We start from the raw sequence: 24,752 nt of genomic DNA on the forward strand, positions 1-24,752 counted from the left end.
TTCACTTGATTATATGGTGAAGCTGTTTGGTTTACAATTATAAACTTTTCCCAATTTCTTTTAACCACAAGGGACTAAAGATTACATATAAGAAAATGTGCAGTTTTTGCATTGTTTCTACAGTTAAGAAATGTTTTAAATACAAAATTTTGTTTCTAATATAATGGAAAAACAGATCATGAATCCAGTTTCATGAATCAAACTGTCGTGTGTAGAGTGTAACACCACTAGGGTTTACTTTGCCATTTGTATGGAATTTATGGAACTAAGATGTTTATTGCTTTACTGTCATCTGTTTCTGTAACACTAAGCAAAGTTTTATTACAGAATAAAATGTTTGTTTTTCCAGATCCATCTGTATATCCAGAACCGGGTGAATGTTGTTAGTGAGCTCAGGTCAGACACCACTAACAGACCATTTAAACAGAGTGACTGGGAATGAAACTCCACATCTGTGGGACCTGCACACAGACCTGGAGCTGCACACACACAGACCTGGACATATATTGAAAGATTTGCATATGTATTAAAGACTTCTCTTCTAAAAAAAAAACTGGTCTTTTTTTGCTCACAATCACTGGATATTCCAGCGGTATGGCACACTGTCCACACACAAATACATACACAGCGTCAACACACACACACACACACACAGTGTCAACACTGTAGAAAGACACATTTACACAAATATACATACACCCCATTCTAAATACTCTGGACTATAGCACTCTAAACACACAGACACATACATTCACTATAATGTAAACTGGAACAGAGTAAGCATTGCACACTGAGGTTTGTTTGGATTTATTTATTTGTGAGTCATGAGCCTGTGAATTTATTAATTGTGTGTTCATTTCTGTGTTGTGTATTATGTGTGTGTTGTGTGAGAGAGTGTGTGTGTGTGTATATATATATATATATATACACACACACACACACACACACACACACACACACACACACACACACACACACACGTGTGTGTGTGAGAGAGAGAGTATATATACATGTGTGGGTGTGTGTGTGTTGCATTATTTCTTCTTACTCTTCTTGCCCTTCTTACTTTTCCTGCCTTTTGATCTCTTGACCCTGCGGACGAGCCACCCTCTCCAGAAGGCCTGGATGATGGTGGCAGCTTGAATCTTCATCGCTGTGTCCCGCTCCTCTTCCTCCCTGTGCTCCCTGGCGCGTTGCCGAGTCTCCATGATCTGGGTGAACTCCACCTTAACCACAGCGTAGTGAAGCTCCACCTGCCTCAGCTCCTCCACCTCCTCCTCATACACCCGAGTCAGCTCCTCCACCTCCAGCTAACACGCGTGCACACAGTCAATAATCAGACTTGTTCAGAAAGCTCAGCTGAGCAGCCTTCAGGAAAACAAGAACTGAAGTCCAAATCTTGTCAGGTGGTTATTTGTTGTTTTTTATTTGTTCAGAAATGAAACAGTTTAGTTCTTGGCTTTATGCTTTTTATTTTATTTACACTGTTTACTTCTGACATGTTTACACACACACACGCTCAACACAGATGCTATTAATAAAGGTAGATGTGTGATTATTGTGTCACATGTGAAGGGTCTTCACCTGTTTTTTCTTCATATCAACATCATATTTCTGAGTCCAGTTCTCAATCTCAGTCTCCACCTTCTGATTCTTCTGCAGACGAACAAAAAATGGCAACATTGACCTCTAAATTACATCACCACATTGACACATGATTTGCATCACCACATTGACACATGATTTGCATCACCACATTGACACATGATTTGCATCACCACATTGACACATGATTTGCATCACCACATTGACACATGATTTGCATCACATTGACACATGATTTGCATCACATTGACACATGATTTGCATCACATTGACATGATTTGCATCACATTGACATGATTTGCATCACATTGACATGATTTGCATCACATTGACATGATTTGCATCATCACATTGCAAATGATGCACACTATCAGTTTAGAGAAACCCACTGAATTACATCAAATTGGATTTCATTTTAATGAGCATTCAAGCATGCGCATACACTCACAAGCACGCACGATCCTCACAAATACACGCGCGCACCCACACCCACCTTCCTCACAAATACACGCGCGCACCCACACCCACCTTCCTCACAAATACACGCGCGCACCCACACCCACCTTCCTCACAAATACACGCGCGCACCCACACCCACCTTCCTCACAAATACACGCGCGCACCCACACCCACCTTCCTCACAAATACACGCGCGCACCCACACCCACCTTCCTCACAAATACAAGCGCACACCCACCTTGCGCAGTGCCATCTCCTTCTCTCTGTGTTCCATGAGGATGTTGTTGAGCTGGACTCTCAGTTTGTTGGCTTCCTCCTGCAGGCGATCCTGTTTGCCCTCGGAGGTCTTCCCATCCGACTGGTGTTCCCTCTCCGCGTGCCTCTGCGTCCGCCTCACGTAGTCTTCCGAAGTCTTCTCCATGAGGTGGAGAGAGCTCTTGAGCTTCCGGATCACCTCGTCCCTCTCTGAGATCTGAGGAGCAGGTCAAGAGACAGCACAGGTAACAGCACAGTTAACAAGAAAAAAAGAGGCAGATGAGACAAGGAAACACCTGCTGTTCCTTACTTCCTCATCCCTGCTCTTTATTGCCATGGCAACCTCCTTCTCCAGCGTGGCAACTAGTTCCAGGTTAGCGCAGTGACGCAGGCAGAGTTCTTGGATGCGTTGTCTGCGTTCCCTCTCTTCACCAGGTGTGGTCAGCAGCCTCTCCAGCAGGACAGCTCGGAGCTCCTGCAACCCCCTCACCAGTCCCTCAACTGCCTTCTGCTCCTCCGTGATTGGCTCCAGTGCCTTAAGCCCCGCCTCTGCAGAGGGGTGAGTCCTCAGGACCCGTAGAAGGTTTGCTAGGGAGGTCTGCACTGCAGTCTGGGCTGTTGCCAGTTTTGCCCTGGCGTCCTGACTCAGGTCTTCCTGCAGGACCAGAGTGTGGTACGCCTCCACCTGACGCAGGTGCTCCATGAGGGGGCAGGTTACGTCGGCACCGATGCCCAGCAACAGGCTCTCCGCCTGGTCCAGCACACACGGTAGCACAGCCACAAACTCCATTTTGCTGATGCACTCATCCAGGACCCCAACAATGCGCTGGCTTTCTAGAGACACCAGTTTCCTCCTGGACGGTTCAAGAGTTTCTCGCGGGAGCTTTTTTGAGGATACGGGTGCGAGTGCTGCTCTCTGCGGTTCATCACCAGAGGGAAATATATTTGTCTCTGATGCCATAGTTATAGATTGTTCTGAAAAGATGATGAAATCAAGATTAAAAACTAATACTAACAGTGAATCATTTATTTTTCATTATAACAAAAGCAAAAATTATGGTAGAAAAGGAAATAGAGTGGTAGTTACTGGCACCCCCCAAATGAACAAATACTTTGTTTTACTTGTACTTACTGTACTTTGATGGTTTGTAAAGCAGTCTGAATATGAAGAGCACTATTGCTGTGCATTATATCAGTGGCATGTGTTACAGATTAAGTCTATATAAAGCGACGTACAGCTGGAAAGTTATCGAGCTGAAGAGCCGGAAGGCGACTTTGCTTTGTTGACTTCGGTTGCTATGGCGATCGTCGCCGACACATTCAATTTTCTTAGTTTCTAACTCATTTGAAGACACGTACAGATCTGTCATCACATTACTCTTTCCTGTATCTTTATATTAAATATCGCACCCTTACTGTCTTAAAAGCTTAGGTTTTCATATAACCGACGTGTAAAAGCGTCATCACGCTCTAGCAGGGCTTTTATTTTGAAACGCGATTTTTCGTCAGCATCTTAGCGACGGCATTGTCGTAAAACACAGCCGGGTCGACTGCCTGTCATAAATCGCGGTTTCTCCAGGGTAGCGAGCGTTAGTGCTAAGCTAGCTGTGCTAATGTTTACACTAGCTCCGCGCGGAGGGCTGTTTACCAGACAGCAAAGTGACAGAAAAGTGTAGTTTACCACACACTAGACAACGGAGAGAGAGAGAGACGCACACCAGAAAGCAAAGAAGCTGAGAGGAAAGTGTAGCTTCCCGCACGGCAGGCAGCAGAGACGCGTCCGACGGTCTTGTCAGAGGAGACGTGATGTCCCGCTGGAGTGAACAGGGCGGATCACGTCTCGGAGGGTTCACACTCCTCCGTTTATCTCGGTAGAACGGTGACTGGTCCGCATTGGTCCCGAGGCAACCTAGATAACGACACTGCTGCTGCGTGTGGAGGAGTGCAAGCCGAAGTCCCAACTTTAGTTCACACACCGAGACCCTGGCGCCGTAGCTGCGGAGGTCTGAGGCGTGCTAAAGCCCCCGGGCTTCGTTAAGCTTTACTGGTTTACTGGGAAACGAGCTGAGCATTTCCGACAGCTGCCTGCGATTCGTATTGGCCTCTGTCAGGATGTCCGGAGACGACGACGTGCCGCTAATTTTAACGTGGGACGATGGAAACAGCGGGTTACTGGGCGAAGACGACCCGGACCAGGCGGACGGGAGTGAGTAACGTGTCCCGTGTTTTGTCCCGGACGGGAGTGAGTAACGTGTCCCGTGTTTTGTCCAGTGCTGTCCCGTACTTTGTGCAGACACCGTTATCCCACATCAACATCGATGTATCTGTCTGATTACAGTGAAAGATTTCGTGTCATCTTTCTTTCCACTTCCTTTCAAATAACGTTAGGAATGAAGATTTCTCGGCAGTGCGGAATGCAGTGACAACCTACACCTTGGTGGAAGTGCAGTTCCCTTGGCCTGCTGGTGAAACTGAGCTCAGCAAAACTGAGCGCAAAGTTGGATTACGTTTATCTGTACTCTGGTTGATTAAATTCAGCTGTCAAACCAAATGTTATATCCAATGCAGCTTATGTGGGCCTCTTAACAAAGGCTGGATCTGTTTTGGGTTTTTCAAAGGAATCTAGTGGTTGATTTGGAACATCTGTGCAATTTGTAATTACTCAGGTGTTTTCATCTATATCTAACAGACACAGAAATCAAGCACATAGCCTTGTAGTGTCTGTAGACAAACCCATGGAGTAGAAGGGGTTGTACTGAAGAGCTCAGGGACATGGTGCTATCAGAGGATGCCACCTTTACCACGAGTCAGTTCATAATGGTTGCACCTTGTTAGATTGTCCTTGGTCAGCTCTAATTGTGATTACAGCTGAACTATTCCAACTCCCAGTACAGGGCCACCGAATGCTGAACTATTCCAACTCCCAGTACAGGGCCACTTGATGCTGAACTATTCAAACTCCCAGTACAGGGCTAGTGAGTGCTGAAGTGCGTAGCATGTAAACCACACCCATCCTGTCTCATTCACCACGAAGCTCCAAACAGCCTCTGGTAGGAACATCAGCACAAGAACTGGGTGTCTGGAACTTTGTGAAATGGGTTTCCATGTCTACGCAGCTGTACACAAGTCTGAGGTCACTGCACGGTGGGCACTGGAGAGGTGTAAGTACACAGCTGCAGGACTGGAGCACTGGGAATGTGTTCTCTGGAGTGATGAATCACGTCTACTGGAAGGCACAGTGGACACAGTTGTTTGGTGGAGAAGTTCTAGTGAAGGTTGATGTTACTGCAACAGCACACAGAGCTGTGTTACACAATTATAAACCCCCAGCTTAGTGGCAGTATGATGGCCACCATCACTTATGAAGGTTAAATGGGCGCTCTGGCTCTTTGGTCCAGTGGACAGAACTCATGTTTACCTGGGTGGAGTCCCTGTTCCAGCATGAGCGTGTCCCTGTGCGCAAAGCAAGGTCCATAATGAACCTGAACGCTCACCTGAACCCCAGTTAACATCTGTCAGCAGCTAGCTAGGCCTGTCTGTCCAACATAGAACTCTTAAGACTGAATGAGCACAAATGCACAGACAGACACAGAAATACAAATATACCCACGCAGACGTGTCAGGTTTTTCAGTTAAATGTCTTTGGTGGAGTTCAGTCCATGGGACGATTTACTACTCAGTAATGACAGCTAAAATGGCTGTGTGATCATGAATTATGCATGAATTAGGCTTATGACTGCTATTCCCTGAATATGGGCAAAGGGTGTGTCTCAAATGTCTGTTATTTTCTTATATCCAGTCAAATAATGGAAGACAGGATGATCTAAGCGAATAGCGTTAAGGTCTCAGATAAGCTCACCATAGACAAAGACGTCCCGCCTGCGCTTGTGGAGGAGAACACGAATTCAGAGTTGTCAGTAGGTCCAGAACCAGTGATCTTACCTGGCTAATCTGCATTTATGATACATTCATTTATTTATTATTACATTACAAGCCCGTACACGTGCATATTTGTTTTTTTTTTAAATGGATGCAGCTATACATTTGAATTTCATCCAAGTTGCCACCAGCCGCCTTTCCATACTATTGGTTTCTGTTCTGCCGTACTCTTCTGCCCCCTTGTGGTGTAGCGTGGTACAGCACCTCACTGACAGGTCCAAGTAAACCAGTTTTGCCGCGGTCACTTAGAGTCGTGGGGATTGTGAAGTGCCGCAAACGTCTCACTAGTCTCTGGGAGTTGAGGAAGGCATTATGGGTAATAAAAATTATAATAATAACAAGTTGTTCTAAGACCCCTAACCCTCAGTTGCTCAAGTTGTCAAGCTCTTGCCTTGGATAAAAGTGTCAGCTGAATGCCATAAGTGTAAATATGACATGTATACCAGTTCATACAGACAGGGATGGCATTAATTTGTTAAAGTAGAAAATCATGTTTCTGAAAGAGTGCCAGTGTCTCACTGGGCCACTCTTATTTAACTTTGGGCTAGCTTACCACAGCTGTACAGATGACACTCAGGTTTCCTTAGACCTCTCCCCAGACAACTACAGTTCCCTTGACTCTCTTTGGAAGTGCTTTCAGCACATCACTATAGTTATTATATTTGGGAACAGCAGTGTGAGGCACAGACTAGCTGCCTGTTTGGACTTGGGAGCCCTCTGATCTAAAGAGCTAGCTCCAATCTTTGGCATAGTAATAGACTTTGCTCTCAGCAGTCACATCGTCAAGTATCAAAATTTGATCACCTTAAGAACTTCAACTAGATCTGAGGTTTCCTGAAAAGCCGCTCTAGAGAAACTCGTCTGCTTTTATCTCCAGCAGAGTTCATCACTGGACTGGCTTTATAACTTTTCATTTCCAGCACTGCACTACATTTATTTTAATTCCTAGTTTATTCTGTCTTTGAATCTTTTATTTTGACATTTACATGTTTAATTTGAACTTTAAGCACTTTAAATGTTAACATTTCTTTTACTTCCTAGTTGATTCCTATTCAAACTGTTCAGTTGAAATGAATTGCTTTTGATGGAATCTTTTACATTTAAATCAGTAGTTTTGTTTATCTACGTAACAGCTTTTATTTGAACCACTTTGGAATTGTTTCTGCGTGAACAGTGCTATGTAAATGAACTTGCCTTGCTGTGTCATTTGTATAGTCAATCAGAGAGGCCCTGACCAGACACGTGTGTTTACATAACACCTACTTTACACCTACACTCGCCTGCCACTTTATTACAAACACCTACTAAACCAAACTAAACTAGCTCAACTAAACTAATGTGGCTGGTTTGATGAGAAGCGGGTTTGGCTGGATCACGGTGGTGTGAACAGGCATGGACTCCACTGTGTATGGCGTTGTCTTTAGTTTTTATTCTAAAATCCCTGGGCTGTTTTAATCTTCCTTTTTTTTGTGGTTTGACAGGACTTGAGTTTGATTTTGGATTTGAGTTTCTCTTCCTTAAGAAACCCTCTGTTCCCCGCTGAAAAAGTTTTGTCATGGATGTGGTTCTGCTTTCACTGCTGACTGAGAGGTGTCTCTTTCCACTTCGATGAAGCAACAGAAATGAAGTAACTACAACAAAAACGCCAAGCACAGGCTCTTTTGGGCAGCACACTGACGCTTTCTGATTAAGACCACCGAACCAGGTGCACGTGAACTGCCTGTCACCCGGTCGGACTGATTTACAGGGAAAAGAGGAAGCAGGAAGCGACAGAGAGAGATGTGCTTTTTCCATAAAAACTACAGCCCTCAGCCCTCAGCGGGCTTCCAGGACAGATGGAGACCGCACCCACAGATATTCCTGATTATTCCACAGATTATTTCCTGTCTTAGGTTTCCTTTCCATGGCACGCTGTAGTCCTGAAAACCAGCGTCACTGAGCGCTTTGTTTTCCAGCTTCTTCTGTGCCTGTGTGCGCTCTGAGCTGGTCTGGTAGGGTTAGTGTAGGACTGCTGGAGAATAGCGTTGGGTAATTAGCCCTTTGTGCTCCACTGAGAAGCCCCCTGCCTCCTACATGCCCTTGTGTCTGGTGACTAGAACAACCAGTAATGGTGGATATAATGGAAACCGTCAGTAACCATGACAGGCACCTGATTGGCCTTTATACTCGGTCTCCTTCTGTGAACCGTGTGAGCGTGCTGGTATTGTGTGTGGGGGTGTGTGTGTGTGGGGGTCTCCTTGGGCATTTTTTTTGCATTATGCATACACACATGCATTTTCTGTGGTTTCACACGTTTTTTGCGGTACACCTTCACACGTGTGTTTTCTTTGTGGTACACCTTCACACGTGTGCACAAAAAAAGCAGGGGACTTGTGTTGTCAGAGTCAGAATCACTTTACTTTGCCAAGTATATTACTCGGCAGTCTTTGTTTAGTGAAGGAGACTAACTTCATTTATTGTTTATTACACCCAGATGGAGTTGGGAACTATGACAATATAAACAATGTAAGCATCCCGGGACCCTCGGACTCAAGAGCCCAGAGTTCATTGCGGCATAGCTGGGAAATGAACTACCAGGAAGCTGCTATATATTTACAGGTAAGTCCACGCAGGCACACACACTGTTTTATGGTGTTTAAACAGGTGTGCCAACAGACATAGGCTGACAGTCATCTTTCTGAACCTGTGCCCTGGGTAGGGATATGGTAACGACAGGCTGGGTCTGTTGATGTAGATACACAAGCACATTTAGAAAATGAAAAAAAGTGGACACTGTCTGTCTGACCAGTCAGAGTTCTGATTTTCACTAAGGGGGATACCCCTCATTAGTCATACAAATGTCAAATGTGAGTGTAAGTGACAGATATCGTAGCACACCTGAGTGAAAAGGTTTTTTCCCTTCAACAGGAAACTCAATAATTCAGCAAGGTCAGCCAACTCCACCTAGAAATCTTTGTCAGAAAGGAAGAAGTTATGTGCATACGTTCTGTAAGACGCACTACGATTGGCTGGCTAACAGCCTATGGTATAATTTTCTGATCAAGGATGGAGTTTAACTTCAAATATGATTCCAGTATTGTCTTGTTTTTATTTCTGACTCAAATGTTTGTTTTCAGGTAAATGTCCTTTAAAGCTGGTATGTCTGTGTTCATGAACTGTTCCTTTATTACTAATCTGTGTGTGTGTGTGTGTGTGTGTGTGTGTGTGTGTGTGTGTGTCCGGTCCTCCCAGGAAGGGGAGAATAATGATAAATTTTACACTCACCCTCGGAGTGCTCTGGCGCTGAGTGCGTACCTGTTTGTCCATAATCACCTGTTCTACCTGATGGAGCTGCTGACTGGAGTTCTGCTGATGATACTGTCACTGGCCGAGGCTCCTGCCGTGCCCTCTCTGCGACTGGACGTCTACGTACGTGTGCGCGTGTGCGTGGTGAAGCGTAGTTGTAGTTTTAATTGCTTCTGATATTCTTAGTGGGTACTTTTGTCTAGAAAGGTCAGAATTGTCCTGGCGGAGAGAGAGGGAGGGAGAGGGAGTCGGTCTGTGGGGCAATGTGTGTACTTATGTTTGCTTTGTATCTCCAAATGATTTGTCTGCTAATTGTCTTTTTTTTGTGTCCTTGTGTGTGTCTGTGCATGCATGGGTGTGTCTGTGCATGTGTTTTGTGTGTCCCTGTGTGTGCATGCATGTGTGTGTCTGTGCATGCATGTGTTTTGTATGTGTCCCTGTGTGTACGTGTGTGTGTGTTGATGTGTAGGTCCACGCCACTCTGGAGCTCTTCGCATTGGTGATGGTGGCATTTGAACTGTGTATGAAGCTACGATGGCTTGGCTTTCACACCTTTATACGGCACAAGAGAACCATGGTTAAGGTGTGTGAGTGTGCGTGGTTGTATTAACTTCATTTTGTGCACACTGAAATCTATATAATATATGTACAGTGTGAAAGTGTTTGCCCTCTTCCTGATATCTTTTTTTTTTTTTTGCATGTTTCACACTTGAATGTTTCAGATCATCAAACAAATTGAAATATTAGACAAAGATATCAAACCTACATGGCTCTGTGTGAAAAAGTGATTGGCCCCCCTGTTAAAACATACATTAACTGTGGTTTATCACATCTTTGGAAAGCTGAGTTCAATTTCTCTAGCCACACCCAGGCCTGATTACTGCCACGCCTGTTCTCAATCAAGAAATCACTTAAATAGGACCTGCCTGACAAAGTGAAGTAGACAAAAAGAGCCTTAAAAACTAGACATCATGCTGCGATCCAAAGAAATTCAGGAACAAATGAGATACAAATTGAGATCTATCAGTCTGGAAAAGGTTATAAAGCCATTTCTAAAGCTTTGGGACTCCAGCGAACAACAGTGAGAGCCATTATCCACAAATGGCGAAAACATAGAACAGTAGTGAACCTTCCCAGGAGTGGCCGGCCGACCAAAATGACCCCAAGAGCGCAGCGACGACTCACCCAAGAGGTCCCAAAAGACCCCACAACAACGTCCATAGAACTGCAGGCCTCACTTGCCGCAGTTAAGGTCAGTGTTCATGACTCCACCATAAGAGACTGGGCAAAAATGGCCTGCATGGCAGAGTTCCCAGATGCTGCTGAGCAAAAACAACATAAAGGCTCATCCCAGTTTTGCCAGAAAACATCTTGATGATCCCCAAGACACAGCATTTCAGAAAAGGAACATCATACCAACAGTAAAATATGGTGGTGGTACTGTGATGGTCTGGGGCTCTTTTGCTGCTTAGGACCTGGAAGGCTTGCTGTGGTAAATGGAACCATGAATTCTGCTGTCTACCAAAAAATCCTGAAGGAGAATGTCTGGCCATCTGTTCGTGACGGCAAGCTGAAGCGCACTTGGGTTCTGCAGCAGGACAATGATCCAAAACACACCAGTCCACCTCTGAATGGCTTAAGAAAAAGTCCACCTCTGAATGGCTTAAGAAAAACAAAATGAAGACTCGAGTTGCCTAGTTGAAGTCCTGACCGCTTCATGCTGGAAAACCCTCCAATGTGGCCGAATTACAACAATTCTGCCAAGATGAGTTGGCCAAAATTCCTCTACAGAGCTGTAAAAGACTCATTGCCAGTTATCACAAACGCTTGATTGCACAAATGCTGGTTGGGAGGCCCAACCAGTTATTGTTTTTCACACAGGGCCATTAAGGTTTGGATTTTTTACCCCCCTTAATAATAAAAAGCTTCATTTAATAACTGCATTTTGTGTTTTTACTTGTTATCTTTGCTTAATATTTACATTTTTTGATGATAAACATGCAAAAAAAAAAAAGATATCAAGAAGGGGGCAAACACTTTTTCACACCACTGTATAATTATTATTATATAAGTGATTGTTAAAGGTTCTCATTCTTCTTGGCTTATACTTAAAAATAGTTGTATAGATGTATACTGCACATATTGAGAGTGTGTGTGTGTGTGTGTGGCAGACGTGTGTGTTGTTTATCCAGTTCACTGAGGCCATCGTGGTCCTGGTGCGTCAGACGTCTCACCTGCGTGTGACGCGTGCACTGAGACCCATTTTCCTGGTGGACTGCAGATACTGTGGAGCTGTGCGCAGGTATTGCGTGATGTGCAGGAACATGGAACACATCCATGATATTGGCATGAACACACCAACACCCAAACCTGCTAAATAAAGCTGGAGTTCTAGCTGACCTTATTTCATCAGTATTGCAGCAAGCAGGAAAGTACATTTGCACACTGAAACATTTTGCGAACAGCTGACTTTAAGATTTTAAGATGTTTTGTCATTTGTTTGTTTGTGTTAGGAACTTGCGTCAGATCTTTCAGTCTCTCCCTTCGTTCATAGACATCCTCCTTCTTCTCCTCTTCTTCATGATCATCTTCGCTATTCTCGGCTTCTGCCTGTTCTCAACCAATCCGGCTGACCCTGTGAGTCTCTCTCTCTCTCTCTCTCTCTTTCACACACCACACGCCCCACACACAAATCACTGCAATCACACAGAGTAAATTAGAGCTAAATCTTTGTCATCTCTAAGATTAACAGGAATATCAACTACCTGCAATCATGGTACACATGCCAGGGATATGAGCAGGGTTACTGCTCTCCCCGTTGCTGGGCATATGAGCAGTGTTGCTGATCTACCTGTTACTGGGATTTGCGCAGTGTTTCTGATCTCCCCGCTTCCGCGTATATGCACAGTGTTACTGATCTCCCTGTTTCTGGAGATATAATTAGGGTTACTGATCTCCCCGTTTCTGGGGATATGAGCAGGGTTACTGAGCTCCCCGTTTCTGGGAATATGAGGCAGGGTTACTGAGCTCTCTGTTTCTGGGGATATGAGTCAGGGTTACTGAGCTCTGTTTCCGGGGATATGCGTTTAACTTTTATGCTCCTTCACCATGAAACAAACTTCCAGAAGACCTGAACATGCCCTGATATGTGTCTCTATGCAATTTTCTGCATAAATCTGGGCTTTAATGCTTCTGCTGGCACAGTGTAGTTAATAGGCGTGTGAGAAGCTGGTCTCTGGACGATGGTAGTAACCCCTTCATACCTGCCTTTCTTTCCTCCAGTATTTTAACACGTTGGAAAACAGCATCGTGAGTTTGTTTGTCTTGCTGACCACTGCAAAGTAAGTGTGTGTTTCACTTCTCCCCTAAAATTACAGTAGAAAGTCTTTTCTGTACAGACACTGTACTGGCGTTTGTAATTAAACACAAATCTACTAGCATAAAACATGTGGAAACATCCTTGGGGTTAAAGGTTGTGTTGGACACTAAGCTTTGGCGTCATTGGTGTAGTTGCCGTGGCCACATTTGTGTGTGTGTGTGTGTTTCTGGCAGTTTCCCTGACGTGATGATGCCAGCGTATGCAAGGAACCGATGCTCCTGTGTTTTCTTCATCGTTTATCTTTCCATCGAGCTCTACTTCATCATGAACCTCGTCTGTCTTCACTTCTTTACTTATTGACTTGTTAGCTATAACGTTAATTAGCTTCAGTGCTGGTTAGCTTCTTTAATTATGAAGGGGGCTTTTCTGATTGAAGGATGTTCATCTGTTTAGATGTTTTCTCACTCTGCTGTCTGTGTGTGTGTGTGCAGCTGCTAGCTGTGGTCTTTGACACCTTTAACGGAGTGGAGAAGGTGAAGTTCAAATCTCTGCTTCTGCACAAACGCTCAGCCATGCGACACGCCTTCCAGCTGTTGGTCAGTAGACAGGTGAGCGTGCACACGCAAATAAACATCGTTAGCTGGTTTTCGGCTCTGTTTTGTGCCATTGTGTTGTCTGTGTTTGTATGTTCGTGCGCGTGTGGTTGCGTGCGCATGTGGTTGCGTGTGTGTGTCTGCGCATGCGTGTTGTGTGTCTGTGCATGCGTGTGTTGTTCGTGTGTGTGTGCGTACATGTGTGTTTGTGTGTGTGTGTATGTATGTGTTGGGTGCGTCCGTGCATGCGTGTGTGCGTGCGCGTGTGTGTCTGTGTGTTTAGAGGCCTGATGGAGTTTCTCTGAAGCAGTTTGATGGGCTTCTGCGATTCTACCGACCACGAATGAGCGCTCGTGATCGGTTCCTCACCTTTAAAGCTCTCAACCAATCAGGAACCACCATGCTCAGGTACACACCCACACACACCCACACACACACACATGCCTGACACCAGTTATTTATAACAGTTGAAATGTTTTTATTTTAGCCTCGAGGACTTTTACAAGATCTATGAGGTGATGGGTCTGAAATGGAGGGTATGTTATGGTGAAATATCTATTGTTGCATATATATTAATCACATGTATTCCACACAGAATTATTTTAGATGGCACTTAATCCCGCTTAATGGCATGTTTTGGCCAAACGCTGATTGATAAGATTGATATACAAGATCGCATTTCTCTGAGGCTCTAATGACTGCACTGTTAGTTAGGTATTACTGGGAAAAGGTTCTCATTAAGTCATTGAGTAAAAAACATTTGATACTGTAAAATACTGAGGATGCTGGGATTAGGGAGGTTTTAATAGGGTTTAATAGGCTATGCGCACGCGCGTGTGTGTGTGTGTGACAGGCGCGAAGGAGTGGCGAGTACTGGTTTGATGATCTACCTCATACTGCCTTCCTCATTTTCAAAGGTACTATGTTACATTATTCTGCGTGTGGCCCCAGATTATCAGAAATAGGGGCCCCTAAGCGGCACCTGGAGGCTCACACGCATCCCAGTTTCTGGATTAAGGGGTTCTTGTCTTGTTTTTCCAGGGATCAACCTGGTGGTAAAATCCAAGGCCTTTCAGTATGTCATGTGTAAGTTTTTCTGGATGTAAACCTTACACACACTCTGGTCACTAGCCTCGTCCTGTCGCCTGTACACTCTGTCCAAACATTGATTGCATTTATCTCACGCTTTATCCAAAGTGACTTACAATTATGACTGAGGGTCTTGCTCAGGGACCAATAGAGGCAACTTGGCAGTGGTGGGACTTGAACCCACAACCTTCTGATTACAAGTCAAGTACATCAAGCTCACCACTGAGCTACCTCTGCCCCTCTGAGGAGGCTAGCACATTAGTTAGCACATTATCAGGTGGCACATTGTCATGTAGGAACTGGATGCAGATTACATTCGTTTACATAGAGATCAGTTTAGGGTTCTGATCCACTGTGAATTTACACTTTGATAATGTGTTAATGTGTGCTGTGTCTGTGGACGGTCTCTCCATATATAATCAAACTGGACGGTCTCTAAATGTATATTCAGTCATGGTGGCAGCCTTTTTCTTTTATTGTGCAGATATTGTTGTCGCTGTCAATGGAGTCTGGATTCTGGTGGAGACCAACATGTTAAATAGTAAGCCTGTCTGTGTGTGTGTGTGTGTGTGTGTGTTTATTTATATATATATATATATATATATATATATATATATATATATATATATATATATATATATAAAAATATATAAAATAAAATAAAAATATATAAAACGTGTGTGTGTTTTCCAGGTGGTTTCTCCTGGTCTCGTTTTGTTCCATGGAGTTACATTGTCTTCCTCACAAGTATGTTTGTCTCTTGATCATTTAAAACTATGTCAAACTATTTCTACATTTACACTCTTTATTGACTCTCTGTGGAGTGTAACCAGAGTGTTAGAGGTCACCTGCCACTGCCTTTGTGTGGTGAGGTGAACTGTGTAAAGATCTAAAGATCTGCCTGTTCTGTTCTTCTGCCCTTATAGTTTATGGTGTAGAGGTCCTGTTAAAGATCACTGGTCTTGGACCAGTAGCGTACTTCAGCTCTGGATGGAACCTGTAAAGAAGCACACACACACACACACACACGCACACACATACACACACATACACACAGTCACTCACTCTCCTGGTCTTTTCTCTTCGAGGTTTGACTTCTCTGTGACCGTCTTTGCCTTTCTGGGATTGATTGCTCTGGCCTTCGACATGGAGCCTTTCTACTTCATTGTGGTTCTTAGACCACTGCAGCTCCTTCGGTGCGTTTGTGAGCGTTTGTGTCTGCCTGTTTGGTTTTTGTGAGCATTTGTGTCTGCCTGTTTGGTTTTTGTGAGCATTTGTTTCTGTCTGTTTTTGTGAGAGTTTGTTTCTGCCTGTGTGTGTTTTTTTGTGAGCGTTTGTTTCTGCCTGTGTGTTTTTTTGTGAGTGAGTGTTTCTGCCTGGGTGGTTTTGTAAGTGTTTGTTTTTGTGAGCGTTTATTGTAGTGTTAATAATATATTCTTTGTTTATTTTTTTTACACAGTGTAAATGTAAGTATATGTAAACACTGTAAGCACTCTGTGTTTTCCTTTTCCCTCCAGCCTGTTTAAAATCAAACAGCGTTACCGAAATGTGCTGGACACCATGTTTGAGCTCTTCCCACGCATGGCCAGGTGGGGGCAGTCTAACCTTAAGTGCACTCGCCTGTTTCTCACTCCAGCTCGTGAGTATTTACTGCAGACTCTCCACTCTGTTTCTCCAGTCTGGGGTTAACGCTCATCATTTTTTACTACTCTTTTGCCATTGTTGGAATGGAGTTTTTCGCTGATGTCATTTATCCTAACTGCTGCAAGTAAGTTCAGCTGAGCCAGGTACCATTCTGATAACATTACACACATATGATAACATTACACATCACACATGTATGATAACATCACACATGATAACATTACATACGTCGCGCACACATTACACACATGATAACATTGCACATGATAACATTGCACGTGTATGCTAACATTACACACGTATGATAACATTACACACATCACACATTACACACGTATGATAACATCACACGTCACACAGATTTGATAACATTACACGCATATGATAACATTACACACACGATAACTTTGCACACATCACAATCCCTCATAGCATTGCACATGATAACATTACACATCACACAGATATGATAACATTACACAAAAATGATAACATTACACACATATGATAACATACTCACATTGTAACATTACACGTCACACATGATGACATTACACACGATAACGTTACACATATCACACACGATAATGTTACACACGTATGATAACATTACACATATATCATAACATTACACATGTCACAATCATGATAACATTACACACAGCATTACACACACAATAACATTGCACACGTCACACTCATGAAACGCTACATGATTACGTCACACACATATGATAACATTACACACGTATGATAACATTACACACATCACACACGTATATCATTACACACATGATAACATTAAACATGCATAACATTACACACATGATAACGTTACACACGTCACACATGACATTACACACATGATTACACACGTCACACACGATGACATTACACACATCACACACATTACACATGGCACACACATAATTACACACAACTACACACGTATGATAACATTTACACACATATGATAACATCACACGTCACACAGAGTTGATAACATTACACGCATATAAGATTACACATGATAACATACGTCACACTCATATAATGACGTTACACACGTATGATAACATTACACACGTCACACACAACTTTACACATGTATAACATTGCTCATCACACGTGATAACATTACACACATGATAACGTTACATATGTATGATAACATTACACGCATTTGATAACATTGCACATGTCACAATCATATGATAGCATTACACGCATGATATTACACATTACACGCGTCACACTCATGATAACATTACGCATGTCACACTCATGATAACATTACGCACGTCACACTCATGATAACATTACGCACGTCACACTCATGATAACATTGCACAGGTCACACAGATATAACAGTACACAGGTCACAAACATAACATTGCACTCATGATAACATTACACACATCACACACATGATTTACATTTACATTTATGGCATTTACATTTATACACATTTATGGCATTTAGCTGACACTTTTATCCAAAGCGACTTACAATTATGACTTTTTACATTTAAGGGTGTTGTTCAGGGGCCAACAGTGGCAACCTGGCAGTGGTGGGGCTTGAACCAGCAACCTTCTGATTACTAGTCAAGCACCAGTATATGATAACATCACACACATGATAACACATAGTTTACATATGACAGTGAAATCTCACACAGTTTACATATGCCAGTGAAATCTCACACAGTTTACATACACCAGTGACATCTCACACAGTTTACATACGCCAGTGACATCTCACACAGTTTACATATGACAGTGAAATCTCACACAGTTTACATACGCCAGTGAAATCTCACAGTTTATATACGCCAGTGAAATCTCACACAGTTTACATACGCCAGTGAAATCACACAGTTTACATACGACAGTGACATCTCACGCAGTTTACATACGACAGTGACATCTCACGCAGTTTACATACGACAGTGACATCTCACGCAGTTTACATACGACAGTGACATCTCACGCAGTTTACATACGACAGTGACATCACACGCAGTTTATATGCGACAGAGACATCAGTTTTATATGACAGTATATTTTTATATACATCATAAATTTATATAAACCTTATGTCAGTATAATACTGTTGGGATTATATAGGTATAATACTGTCAGGTTTATACCAGTATAATAATGTTGGGATTATACAGGTATAATGTCAAGATATATTGGTATAATGTTGTGATTATACAGGTATGATAATTTAGGGATTATACAGGTATAATAATGTCAAGATTATACTGGTATGATAATGTTGGGATTATACAGGTATGAGAGTTTTGGCATACAGGTATAATCATTTTTGGATTATACAGGTATGAGAATATTGGTATTATACAGGTATAATAATGTCAAGATTATACTGGTATGATAATGTTGGAATTATACAGGTATAATAATGTTGGGATTATAAAGGTATGATAATGTTGGGATTATCCAGGTATAATAATGTTGGGATTATCCAGGTATAATAATGTTGGGATTATCCAGGTATAATAATGTTGAGATTATAAAGTTATGATAATGTTGGGATTATCTAGGTATAATATGGGATTATCCAGGTATAATAATGTTGGTATTATCCAGGTATAATGTTGGTATTATCCAGGTATAATGTTGGGATTATCCAGGTATAATAATGTTTAATAATGTTGGGATTATCCAGGTATAATGTTGGGATTATCCAGGTATAATAATGTTGGGATTATCCAGGTATAATGTGGGATTATCCAGGTATAATAATGTTGGGATTATCCAGGTATAATGTGGGATTATATGGTAATAATAGCATTGCTTCTCTTGCTCTCAGCACCAGCACTGTTGCAGATTCTTATCGGCAGGTAAACGTAACCATCGGCAACCGAACAGTCCTGGAGGAAGGATACTACTATCTCAATAACTTCAACAACATTCTCAACAGCTTTGGTTCGTACACACACAATACAAATACACACACACACACACACACACACACAAACACCCACTACAAATATGAGATCACACACACACACACACACACACACACACACACACACACAAATAATACAAACATGCACACACAATAAACACACACACACAATACAAACATGCACACACAAAACAAATATGCACAAATACAGCACAAATACACAATATGAATATGTGCTCACACACCCACAATACAATTACGCACATACACACAACATAAACACAAAAACACACAATACAAACACATGCACACAATATAAAAAACACAAAATGCATATGCACAAAAACTCTACAAACATGCGCACACACACAATACAAACACACATACACACTACAAACATGCACACAAAACAAAGACAATTTCTACACATTCTCACACAACACACACACACATACACACAACATTTATACAACATATACATGTAATATACACAACACACACACACAGATTCTGCAGTGCGCATTGTGCCTTAGTTGAGATTTCTGATTCCTTGCCTCCTGCAGTGACCTTGTTTGAGCTGACTGTGGTGAATAACTGGTATATTACTATGGTGAGTGTCTGGATGCTCACAGAATAAGGAGGAATTCTGTTTGGAATTCTGCCTTTACATTTTAGTTTCCATTTATCATAATGATATTATAGTGATTATATTTAATGTGATTTATACATTAGTTATTTATAGCTAATGTGGTTATACATTATAGTTATTCATTATAGTTAATGTGGTTATACATTATAATTATTCATTATAGTTAATGTGGTTATACATTATAGTTATAGTTAGTGTGGTTATACATTAATTATTCATTATAGTTAATGTGGTTATACATTAGTTACTCATTATAGGTAATGTGATTATACGTTAGTTATTCATTATAGTTAATATGATTATACATTAGTTATTATAGGTAATGTGGTTATACATTATAGTTATTCATTATAGTTAATGTGATTATACATTATAGTTCATTATAGTTAATGTGGTTATACATTATAATAATTCATTATAGTTAATGTGGTTATACATTATAATTATTCATTATAGTTAATGTGGTTATACATTATAGTTATAGTTAATGTGGTTATACATTATAGTTATAGTTAGTGTGGTTATGCATTAGTTACTCATTATAGTTATTGTGGTTATACATTAGTTACTCATTATAGTTAATGTGGTTATACATTGTAGTTATTCATTACAGTTTCTGTACATACATTAGTGTTATTCATTATATTTAAGGTTATATACTATAGTTAGTGGTAGGATCAGTCCAGCAGTCATAGAGTTATGGCAGGACAGCTGGTTATGCTGGAGTCAGCATGTCCAAATCCAAACGCAGCTCATTGGGGGATATCAGCAGGAGCCAAATAACAATGAGACTGAACGTTGTGTTTATTTTACAGGAGGGCGTGACCTCACAGACCTCTCACTGGAGCCGCCTGTATTTCATGACTTTCTACATCGTCACCATGGTGTGTGTGTGTGGGTGGGTGTGTGTGTCGTGTGAGTGTGTGTGTCGTGTGAGTCGTGAGTGTGTGTGCGTTGTGCGTGTGTGTGTGTGTCGTGTGTGCACATTTCATTCATATCTGCTGTTTCTCTTTCAGGTTGTCATGACGATAATTGTAGCCTTCATCCTTGACGCCTTTGTCTTCCGTATGAACTACAGTCGGAAGAACAGAGAATCCCTGGATGACCCAGAAGGTTCCAGAACCATTTAGACTAAATCCATAAGTGTATTGTCAGATTAGGAACCTTCACCACAGTTCTAATATTTATACAAACATTATTAAGGACCAGAAATATGTTATGGGTTTGTGTGTGTTTACATGACTTTTTAATGTTGTTTGTGTGTGTGTGTTAGATGAGAAGGGCATTGTGATGGAAGCAGAAGTCCTACAGGATGAGGCTCTGCAGACGTTGGACCTGTATAGACACACACTTGCTGGGACTAACCTGAGCTCTCTACAGGAAATGTGCGTCACCATGGAGAGGAATAGGGTGAGAACACGTGCACACGGTGACTTCCTGCTCCTTACCCAGCTGACCCTCACACACAGCTTTGTGTAGAGTTTGGTGTTGTGTTACTGACAAGTGTTTTTCCCCTGATTGTAGCATTCTAGTTTAGTATTCTTGGGTCGGAGGTCACGAACTAAAAGTGATTTGAGTATGAAGATGTATCAGGAAGAGATACAGGTATGCTACGAGATGATGTGAGGACACTACATTTCTTACAAAGTGCTTTATTTCCTCATAAAATAGATCATAGCCAGTACAGTCCAATATTTCAATGAACTAGAATACTATAGAAATACATATCTAATCTAATACATATTCATAAACTTTGCATTAATCTAATACATATGCATATATATGACATTAATCTTATACATATGCATAAATATATAAATGGCATTAGTCTAAGGCATATGCGTATATATGACATTAATACATATGCAAAGCTAAATGGAATTAATCTAATGCATATGCATATATATGACATGAATCTAATGCATATGCATATAGATACGGCACTGGTATATAACAGTTTATCTCGTTATTTACTATTTTTGCTCTTTAACTGTTAAAATGATGCTTTTATCACAGCAGTTTTCCAGTCTTTACAAGTAACTGTAATAAACACCAGCAGTTTATATCTCAGAACTGGGTCATTAACATTAACCGTTGTTCAGCTGTTAATTGTGTGTGTGTGTTGTTTTATTGGTAATCGTTACCTATCCAAGTGGCATTGACTCACCCTTGTAAACATAATATAGCAGTGACTGGTTGGCGTTGGTGAGTTTAGTGTGGGTTAAAGGTGTGACTTTTTTTTTTTTTTTAGGAATGGTATAAAGAATATTCCAGAACAAATCTACCTCTACCTGAGGGGCTTCACAGAGACCTTGACGCACCTGTCCCACACAGAGACACACCTGTCCCACACACCTGTCCCTCACAGACTATTAACTAACACACAGACAAACAAACAAAACCCACAAAATCATCAATACATATCATGCTTGTGTGCATGTGCATACACCCACACACAAAAACACACACACACACCACCTATGGAAGCCGTTCTGTGCACACAAACATCATGTTGCACAACTTCAAACCTTTTCATGAACCTTTATTTATGAAGATAACATACACTCCTGCAAAACACACACACACACAGATTAGGTGCTTTGTGCCTATCCTCTACTTCTTAAGGAAGTGCACTGATCCTGTTTCCTTCAGCTACTTCCTGGTCACACCATATTAGCCCATAAAAAGCCTTATTTCCACTCACAACTGTACAGTTCTATAACCAATCAGGGAACCTTGAAGACCAATCATGTAACTGCACTAAGGTTCAGGAACCATCTCATACCCTCATAAACCTCAGAACTTTGACATATGTATGGTTTAGCCGCACCTACCATGTGCACACAGGCAAATCCAACTGAGGTAGCCAAACAGAAATCCGTGTATTACTGCGGTGGCAAGGACCCAATCAGATCTGCTGCTTCTTAAGGCAGATTTGGCATTGTGAGAACTGAGGATACACTGAAGGTGTTGGCCATCTCTCTCCAGACCTGAGGATATACTGAAGGTGTTGGTCATCTCAGACCCTCCAAACTTCAGAAAACCATTCCAGCTTAAACGCTAATGAAGCCAGTAAGGATGAGGAGTCAGTTCTGTGATGCGTGAAGAGCTGACGTGTCATGCTCCATCACTTTTCCCCAGAGCTCTACGTTTAGTGCAGGCATGCCACAGTGAAGGCTGTGGAATCTTGGCTTAATTCCAGTGAGTTTGGTTAGGACAGAATCCTTAAGTTATCATGTGGGTAGAATGTAAACAACACCATGATCAACCTAAAATGAACCTAGAACTGTTTACTGGTACTTCTAGAACTGTTTACTGGTATTTCTAGAACTGTTTACTGGTACCTCTAGAACTGCTGGAAATATGTGTTGTTTTGACCTCTGAACCTGCAGTATTACATTCAATATTACATTTAGGGTAAGATGCTTTCTAAACAAATCCTGAACTTACTCAGCAGCACATGTAGTAATGAGGGAGGCAGAGCTGGATCTGCCCTCCTGTGGGGGAGTTTGTTTGAGGGTGTCCATATTATTCCTCCTGTACTTTTGCTCTCAAAATGTGTTGAGTTGGATGTGCAGGAGGTGTGGTGCTGACTTTCTTGAACATTCTGCAGAGCATGCAGTTGTAGGCAGTACTAAGCCTCCCCACGCACAAGGTTTTATGCACAGCGTATGTGGAAAGGAAACCATTATACTTTTCTATTCCTGGTCTTTTGTACATATATGATGTATCTATTAAATGATTAATTTCATTCAAGTTTGGTGTCAGCCATTTTATTCCATAAAGTGTTTGAGGTGTTAATATTACTTCTAAATTTAAAACAAACCAATAGCTGAACATTAGTTGGTCTTTTGGTCACAGAATGTAGTAGCCAACACCCTGAGGTTTATAAATCCTCATTCCCCCTTTTTATGAACCCCAAAATGCTTATAATTACAGATATCCAATACATGAAGCCTCAGAAAACATTACACATCAGTGAAACAAACATCCACACACTCCAACGTTACACGTCAAGCACACACTCCAACATATGCCAGTCACACACATGATGTGTTCATTATAACGAAACAGTAAAGGTTAAGAGGCACCTTCCAATCATGCAGTTTACAACCACGGAATGTGTGTCCACTGAAGTAGACACCATAGTTTACTCACTGACCTTAGGTGACCCAGCGGAGCCGTGTGTCTACATCATGCTCAGCTTTCTCCTTCACTCCTCCACAAACACACAACTTTGTGTGGTTACTGGAATAGAGAGCGATGCTGCTCAGATACTGCGAGAACAGGAGGGCGTCCATGCCAATGAGCCAATGAGCAGATCGTATGCCAGCCTCTTCGCCATGGCGCTGCTGATGTCACAGACCAGCCTGCAGCAGCTGTCTGGCGAGTAGAAGTGGCCAGAGCCCCGCAGTGACCTGCAGAGAACCGGGCTGGCTGAGCTCAGGCTGAAGCTCACCTACATGGAGAAGGAGAACATGGGTGAGTCAAGAGGACACTCAACCAAAAACCCATGAATGGCCTAATCTGTACGCTCTTGGTCCATGAAGATCATTTTTTAATGGGATTTCCTTTTTTCTTCTGGGATTGAAGTGATCAGAAAGATGCTCCACTGTCTTTGAAACAGGGCTTTTCCAGATTAAAAATGTCAAGCTTGATAAAAAACAAAAATACAGAATGTCAGACCTCATTTTAGGAAAGGAATGAATACACTTTTTACACAATTTACTTGCAGCTTTGGAGGCCAGACTAGCAGAGAATGAGAAAGAGATGGAGAACCTGAAGAAAGAAAACACAGGTAAGACATCTACTAAACAAATGACAAACTTGTGCCTTTATCTGTCAAGAACTTTATTCCAGCAGTAGTGTGCTGAGCTGTTCCACAGACTGAGTGAGTTTTTGAGAAGACTCTTCAGCACTGCGGTCTGACTACAGCAGAGCATCACACCTAACCCAACTTCATGACTGACATTAACTCAGT

The 24,752-nt window shown here is 42.0% G+C and overlaps 3 protein-coding genes across 8 annotated transcripts in view; 2 read left to right on the forward strand and 1 right to left on the reverse strand.

The window, feature by feature from the left end:
* Positions 1–630, forward strand: part of cfap73 (cilia and flagella associated protein 73) — a 5,140-nt gene extending 4,510 nt beyond the window's left edge. For both annotated transcript variants that reach the window (XM_035527457.1, XM_035527456.1), the window contains one exon: positions 350–630. In XM_035527457.1, coding sequence (XP_035383350.1) covers positions 350–442 — 93 coding nt within the window. In that variant the 3' untranslated portion in view covers positions 443–630. The remainder of the gene's footprint in view (positions 1–349) is intronic.
* Positions 631–958: 328 nt separating this feature from the next.
* Positions 959–4,119, reverse strand: iqcd (IQ motif containing D). Of its 2 annotated transcripts, none has more exons than XM_035527084.1 (5): positions 4,038–4,119; positions 2,630–3,294; positions 2,303–2,536; positions 1,585–1,656; positions 959–1,310 (listed from the first exon to the last, which is right to left on the reverse strand). In XM_035527084.1, the coding sequence occupies exons 2-5, from the start codon at positions 3,278–3,280 to the stop codon at positions 1,035–1,037; spliced, it is 1,233 nt and encodes a 410-aa protein (XP_035382977.1). In that variant the 5' UTR covers positions 3,281–3,294; positions 4,038–4,119; the 3' UTR covers positions 959–1,034. The 2 variants fall into 2 exon arrangements, with proteins under 2 accessions (XP_035382977.1, XP_026887217.2); XM_027031416.2 differs by lacking the exon at positions 4,038–4,119 and adding an exon at positions 3,452–3,715.
* A 291-nt stretch (positions 4,120–4,410) lies between these two features.
* Positions 4,411–22,172, forward strand: tpcn1 (two pore segment channel 1). Of its 4 annotated transcripts, XM_035527083.1 has the most exons (28): positions 4,433–4,525; positions 4,708–4,784; positions 7,740–7,885; positions 8,732–8,856; positions 9,490–9,666; positions 10,013–10,126; positions 11,715–11,845; positions 12,057–12,180; positions 12,826–12,884; positions 13,096–13,195; positions 13,354–13,470; positions 13,739–13,863; positions 13,943–13,991; positions 14,309–14,372; positions 14,497–14,541; positions 15,029–15,085; positions 15,238–15,291; positions 15,471–15,543; positions 15,633–15,740; positions 16,062–16,133; positions 16,223–16,312; positions 19,024–19,139; positions 19,686–19,732; positions 20,587–20,655; positions 20,788–20,884; positions 21,045–21,181; positions 21,296–21,376; positions 22,023–22,172. In XM_035527083.1, the coding sequence occupies exons 4-28, from the start codon at positions 8,824–8,826 to the stop codon at positions 22,149–22,151; spliced, it is 2,268 nt and encodes a 755-aa protein (XP_035382976.1). In that variant the 5' UTR covers positions 4,433–4,525; positions 4,708–4,784; positions 7,740–7,885; positions 8,732–8,823; the 3' UTR covers positions 22,152–22,172. The 4 variants fall into 4 exon arrangements, 3 of the variants coding, with proteins under 3 accessions (XP_035382974.1, XP_035382976.1, XP_035382975.1); XM_035527082.1 differs by having other exon boundaries at positions 4,708–7,885; XM_035527081.1 differs by lacking the exons at positions 4,708–4,784; positions 7,740–7,885 and having other exon boundaries at positions 4,411–4,525.
* The last annotated feature ends 2,580 nt before the right edge of the window (positions 22,173–24,752 follow it).

The sequence above is a fragment of the Electrophorus electricus genome, chromosome 6, assembly GCF_013358815.1.
Source record: "Electrophorus electricus isolate fEleEle1 chromosome 6, fEleEle1.pri, whole genome shotgun sequence".
Taxonomy (NCBI): Eukaryota; Metazoa; Chordata; class Actinopteri; order Gymnotiformes; family Gymnotidae; genus Electrophorus; species Electrophorus electricus.